We start from the raw sequence: 6,984 nt of genomic DNA on the forward strand, positions 1-6,984 counted from the left end.
CCCTGCCCTGACCCCTCTGTCCCTGTGCTCAGGGGTCACAGAAGATGAGGCCATAGCCACCAGTCTCTCCCCAGCCCCTTCCCACACTGTTGCATAGTATCTCCTCCTACCTCTTCTACCTCTCCTGCACTGCTTCTGAGTGTCTGTTTCCCTCCTCTGTTGGCATTTCTTATTCCCTGTAGAAACTGCTCATCTGCTTCTGCTTTTCTCTAGCTTTCCCCCTACAGACAACAAAACCTGCTAAAAATGGTGGTGGGGTCCTGGCGCTGTTCAGGCTTGTGTGTGGTTATATCAGATGCTTTGTCTCCAGCAGGCTGAATCAGACACAAAAATACTGCTGTACTCAAGCAAAATACTTTATTAATCAAAAACAACTTAATGAATAAATAGTTGGAAAACAAAATAAATTAAAACTGTACATTAAGTTTTACATTTTTAAGGTTTTTAAATTAGAATTATCAAAGGCCATCAAACTCAGATGCACAGTAACAGCTGAATGATATTGTTTATAACCAAGGAATATGGAAAACCACCTCTGGTACAAATACAGCCCTGCATGATGACTTGGTATTTCTAGCAATTAAACCAGCTGTTACTTTTCATTATACGGATGAGTTTCTTGTTCTTGATGTCAACCTCATACTGATTTGATCCATGGAAAAAGTAGAAATGTCCTAGAATAAGAAGGATAAAATATTGACAAATTAATATTTCCTTTTTGTGTACCCTTTGATATACATTTTCTATTTTCTTGAGCAATTAAAAATATATCAGAACAAACATTTCATATATATGTATGTATTTGAAACACACACTTTTTTTGCTTTGGTTGGTGGTCATTTGTTTTGAATTACATTTTAATTTATTTACCATTTTTCTGCAGGGCAGCATCAACTCTGTGGCAAATTCCTTGGAAGTCAGATGCTATTTTTCTTGGATATCCCCTTTCCATTAATTGGGTATTTTCATTGAAACTAAATGAAAATGAAAACAAGAAACAAGTATGTGACGTTCAATGTCGAAATCAGGTGGATTTTTTACTAAATAAGGTTACTCTCAGCTGAAAATCCATAACTGCGAGCCTCCGTGATCTCATAGAACTGTATAAATCCTGGCTGTATGAATATTTATATCTTTAGTGGTCTATGCAAGGCTGTTTTCATAACATCAGAGTAAATAGTTTACTTCCATTCCTTGAGACTGATAATAAGGCTTCACGGGGTTTATACTGACCAATAAACTTAAATAACTGTTCAGAGTATTTTAATTTTACAACATTCAATCTATGAGGTGACCCCATGAGAGGAATGTAAACTTCTGGTGTAATAATAATCTTTCACAATAATACTACAGATTAATACTGGTAACACATCTGCTTAGCTGAACTGTGTATTAAAAAGTAAATGCTCTATAACTTTCTTGGTAAATTTGTTATTTATAAATTTTAGAGAGCACTTCTGGCCCCTGAAAAGGCACTGAATGAATGCATGACATGATGATGAAGTCTATTTACATTACCTTTTAAAATAAGTTCATGTAATACTGTTTCCTGATGAGTAAACAAAGCTCATTTGTTTGTTAATCACAGACTGGTAAGAGCAAGTGGATGTTGTTTTTATCATCTCAGGTGTTACAGACTTTGTTGCATGAAAAGACATGAATTTCAGATTTATACTGGCTGAGAAGGCTGACAACAAAAGGCCATGAAATTAAGTACAAATACTAACACAACTTGACATTTTAAAAACCTATGTTGATAATCTGCTGTACAATAGAGGAATGAGCCTTACCTCCAGTACTTGTTGCCTATAAAGAAATAGGTTTTCTTGTTATTTTGATCATGAACAGCTGCATCAATTTTCCCAATGCTGCTGGGGAAGCCCAGGTTCTGAATAGGCTTGGGGAAGCCTGGCTCTATACTATAGCCACTGACAGCCCAGTACTGGTCATCTGCAGGAAAATCAGAAAAAGTTTGTACGGATTTCTGAGAAGGCCGAGCTCCTTTTCATCAAAGCAGCAGAGTTTTTGTGTAGTAAAATAGCATAGATATCCAGCTGAGAACATTACCCTCTGGAGCACACAGAAGTCTGAATATTTCAGAGCTGTTGGATTTTCCACTTTTTGTACTCATATACTCAATAGTTAGAACTCAAAGTGCTGTGTCTGGCACCTTTAAAAATGTTTTAAAATAACTTAATTGATTGTCTCAGCTGTGACCTTTCTCGCTGACAAAAAGAGTGATACATTTTGCAGGGCTGTTGTGAAGCAGCATTAGTTAATGACAGAAACAGCATTTTCAAAATTTAAATGGATTTAAGCAAACATTAAGAATATCTCCTATTAGCATTAGCATTAGCATTGGCATTAGTGTTAATGTAATATTACTGACATTATTATTACATAGCATTAGCAGTATTACTATAAGCTTATTCATTCATAAAAAGGACTGATGAAAATGTAAGAGAAATACCTTTAAAAAATATCACTCGATCCCTCTTGTCAATCTCATAAGCAGCATCAAAGCCATTTGCCAGTGATGGCCAGAATGAGGAGATGGTGTCGTGCTCAATGCTTGAGAAATATGGACTTTTACGCCAAACATAGCTGATAGAAATGAAAATAGCACTGTTTCATTGTCTTAGCCCAGAAATTGACTTTAAATCAACTGTCTGAGTGCTGGAGCCAATCTTCTCTACGAGTCATAGATACCACTCCTTTTGGGATACAGTGCTTTACTTTGACTTGCCCTCTCATAGACATTTACCCTTACTCAGGTTGCTCTGGGGTCACAAAACAGCTGAGGTTAGAAGGGAACTCTGGAGGTCACCTATTCCAACTCTGTGGTCAACCAGAGATGCCTAGAGCTAGTGGCCCTGTAGATCTCTTTACTGGCACCCTGATGGCTTGCCCAAAACAACATTTGTTGTTTGTGGTAGTGTTGACAATTACAGCTTTCTCTTCATCATGTCACATGCAGGTAGTCACAGCTGTGTTCTTAATTTCAGTTTGGCTACAAATATCCATTAAATATTCTTAAGAAATGTATTAAACCCCATTTTAAAGAGGAACTGCTCCTTCCTCCCCTTCCCTGAAAATCATGAAGTCTTTAGCTTACAATTCTTCATCATGTGTTTTAGAAGGGAAATTACACCTACACCAAATTAACCTTGTTCAGTCAAAACACAGTTACCAGCTCAAGAAGTGGATGAAATCCTGGCCTGACATGCTGTTCTCCCCATCCCAGGATGGATGTGCCCAGCCGACAACCTGCTACAGTGCCCAGTGTAGGAGTGTGCCCAAAACATGGACACCTCTAACAGCAGGAGGTCCCTACAGACAGTACTGGGCAGTGGTCCAGTGCAAACCCCTAGGTCAGATTGCCACCAAAAGTCTGACATATTCCATAGCTCCCTGACCCTCACACGGGATGGTGTAGTAAGGACAGTGCAGCACACAAAGGAGCTGCAGGCTCAGGAGTGACACTGGGATTATTCAGCCTTGCACAATTTTAACAGACATGAATGATGATGTATGATGGCTTAAAACATTTTACTCACCTGTCAGTAACCATATTACTCACCTAGCCCGGCTGGGCTAGAAAAATTTTGCAGAGCTGCTTTAATACTTTCATAAAGAAATATCTCCCTATATTACCAAGGGAAGATAAATTCCTCGAACTGAGCATTATGCTTTGGCTTTGTGAATCTCACAAAAATGTGTTGCTAGAAATGAAAGCACTTACCTGTCTTTGAAGAACAGTATTTCCCCACGGAGAGTGGTGATAGCATCAAAAGTCAAATGAGGGTCACAGTCCTCTGGTCTTGTGTGGGGTTTGGAGGGTGTCATTTCTGTTGGCTCTTCTCGGGGTGACATTTCAGTTGGTGCTTCTGCAGGTGTCATTTCAGTTGGCTCTTGTGGGGGAAAAGCTTTTGTTGGAAGTGCAGAAGATTCCCTGGGGGGTCCTTTGGGAAATAAATAAGTGTAGAATTGGAAGGTGAATTAGAGTTTCATGTTGCAGAGCTTCAGGATGTGCCATATGGAGCCAAATGCATAGGTTTCTTAAGGTTAAAACTCATCTAGGAAATTAACGCCAGAAAAAGTTCCTCGGCAATTTAGTCTGTGATGCTGACTGTTAAAATGGTCTCTGGCATTGTTCTGCCTTGACAAGTTATTAAACTGTATGTGCTTAGGAGCTAAGGTAGAGCAAAGACCATTTCCAAAAGACATGTGACCACCCTTTTGTGGAAGATGAGTTTAATACTACAGACATAGGCTAGTATCGTTGTAGAAAGGCTCTTTTATCTTTTGACTCACTGTCATGGGTACAGCCCACAGATTCTATTTTTCAGGTGTAGTCTCTTAGCCACGAAGAAATCAAGACATTTGCCCAAAAATATCATGAAATTAAACCTCAGTATCCTGGCAGTAGAAAGTTCAATACGTTTTAGCTGTTCAGTAAAATTCATTAGAAATGTTTACCCATCATACACCAAAAAATGATGGATCTTGCTTACCATAGAGGGCCTGAATGCCATCAATGTCATCCTGAGGAAGCCTGTAGTTCCTCGTATCCCTGGCCATATATATAGGATACATCAAAGCACCAAAGACATTGGAATGACCAAGACCTAGTGAGTGACCCAACTCATGAGCAGCAACAAGAAATAAGTTATACCCTAAAAAAAAAAAAGCGCAGCACAAATTAAAAATAAATTCTCCTGCATAATAGTGGGATACAGGTGCCATCCTCTCACGTATGATATATTGTTCACAATCTTAATGAAACAGCAAAATCTGGTAACTAATTCACAAAGACCAGTAGGATGTAATATCATCCCTGGACATTGCTTGAAAACCAGAACAATTCACTGTTTTATTTAATTGTGTTTACCAACTCAAGATCATTTTTTTCCTTTGCAAAAGTTAAAGTTTTACATAACTTGTAAATAAGAAGAAGAAAAAAAAAGTGAGATCTCAATATTCCAACTTTTAAAGTCATTACCTGAGAGTGAAAAGCTCCTGCCTTACAGTGTAATGATTACCTAACATAGCAGTTTCATGCTAATCTCATTTCTTTCAATGGAGCTGTAATTGCAGTCTGTGCATTAACTTCAGGGGACTGTCCTGACTGCAGCCCAGGTCAAAATAAATTGCACTGACATTTTACATCTCCGTAAGTACTGGAACTACTACCATGGGTTCTGTGACTTTACAATGTCTTCAAGACATGCCATATAATAAAAACCAGACAATGTAATATTTAAGGTTACTTACCACTATAGGTAGTAAATTTGGTCCAGTTTTCATCTTCATCAAAATGGGCATCTCCTCCTATCCCATTGCCAGGAGGGTAGGCATGAGCCAGAGTTCCTCCTGGACCATCAAAGGAATAGAAGTCACCGTGAACTAAAAAATAAGGGAGGAAAAAGGTGATGCTTTTCATCATGTCTGTAAGAAAAAGTGAAAAATGCTTATACACAGGCAAAAGAGCTCCCTTACATCCAGATGCAAAGGAGATCATTATATCTGCTTGACCACTGTAGACCCTGGTGAATCTCAAAGGGGTCACACTGCTCCAGAGCTGGAAGGCTTTCTCAATTGCTTCTTCTACATCCTCTTGTAGCATGTCAGGAGTGTAGTTCAAAATCCTACGAAATAAGGAGAAAGGAATTAAAAGCAACCATATCACATGTGGCTGGGGCACAAATTGTCAAGGTCAAATATTTTAATCAGTGGTTATTATCATTTGTGTGTCTCAGATTGTTTATTTTCAATTATTTGCTTACATAACAGGATGTTTTCAGTTTTCTTGCATGTCTTTCAGAAATAATTACATGCTCTCGCTCTCAGTTACAACCCTTCTATGCACTGAATATATTATTTAGTAGGCTGTTAACTAATGTAAACTTCTAGTTTGGTATTTTCATCACTGTTTGGAAGCATAAAGCAAAGGATATGAATAGTCCTCACATACATGGCCATTTCATTCTGAATGGGGCTTTTATATGGAGAAATGCAGGAATAAATAGTAAAGAACCTGTTGGCATCACTTCTGCCACAAAGCAGAAAGCATTCACCAAGCTTTTCAGTGCTGTACAGCCAAACATGCTTTAATGTGTGTTACCGATAAGTCACATCTTCTTTCTTCCACCTAGGGCTCTGTGGGAAGGTGCTGTATGAACGAACATCTGGTATTCCACATCTAGGCTGCTTCATGATGTCCACTGTCTTACGATTCAGCTCCCCAGTCACCTCTAGCCCAAAGAATGACTGCATTTCTCGTATTTTGTCAGCCATGCGATTGAAGTCCTTTGCTTTAAAGAGAGAACTTTTCTCTTCCTTAAAATCATAAAAATTTTCCAGGTATTTCTGACGGGGAAGAAAAAGCAACAGCTAAGTATATAAATGTTTCTTTTCAAATGCAGAGATTTGTTAATAAAATATTATACAACATTAACACATCACTGTGTTCTTTTTCACAATAAATTATTTTTTAAGTTCTGCCTGTAGTCCTTACCTTAGCAAACTGCATATCTTCATTTTCCTTTTCTGGACCCACTGGGAAAGCACAAGAACATGCAACATACAGTAACCCAAGCAAAGAAAGGATCTTTGTCTTCATCTTTGCCTTCTTGTCCTATCAGCCCTTGTAAGAAGAGCTCTCAATCTCTGCCTTCTGTCCAAGACTCACCAGTGTTTCTCTATTTATATCAATTGTGTGCTTGCTAAAGCCAAAAACTGCATGACTCAGTTTATAACATCCTCTGATTTCCCACAGGAACCCAGAAAACAAATTTGGTTTTAGAAGCAAGTTAACACATGACACTTTACCTTGCCCGAAAACCCCTGATTTCGCAATCATATTATTGGGCAGTATTTTTTTTTTTTCTTCATTCCTGAACTGGACCAGTTTAGATCAAAAACCACCTAATTTTTCAGAGGTGCTAAAGAAAGCTGGCTCTTTGTGAGGGACAACAATGTGTA

General features: G+C 38.4%; 1 protein-coding gene across 1 annotated transcript; it reads right to left on the bottom strand.

Moving 5' to 3' along the window:
* Window positions 1-432: 432 nt before the first annotated feature.
* LOC133223668 (stromelysin-1-like) lies at window positions 433-6,666 on the bottom strand. Its single transcript, XM_061374585.1, has 10 exons — window positions 6,518-6,666; window positions 6,125-6,369; window positions 5,500-5,648; window positions 5,275-5,406; window positions 4,515-4,676; window positions 3,743-3,962; window positions 2,471-2,604; window positions 1,791-1,950; window positions 871-974; window positions 433-674 (listed from the first exon to the last, which is right to left on the bottom strand). Exons 1-10 carry the CDS (start codon window positions 6,620-6,622, stop codon window positions 574-576), a joined length of 1,512 nt encoding a protein of 503 aa, XP_061230569.1. The 5' UTR covers window positions 6,623-6,666; the 3' UTR covers window positions 433-573.
* Window positions 6,667-6,984: the final 318 nt, after the last annotated feature.

The sequence above is a fragment of the Neopsephotus bourkii genome, unplaced genomic scaffold (assembly GCF_033783945.1).
Source record: "Neopsephotus bourkii isolate Nb327-2 ecotype Australia unplaced genomic scaffold, CSIRO-AGI_Nbou_v1 NB_1638, whole genome shotgun sequence".
Lineage (NCBI taxonomy): Eukaryota > Metazoa > Chordata > Aves > Psittaciformes > Psittacidae > Neopsephotus > Neopsephotus bourkii.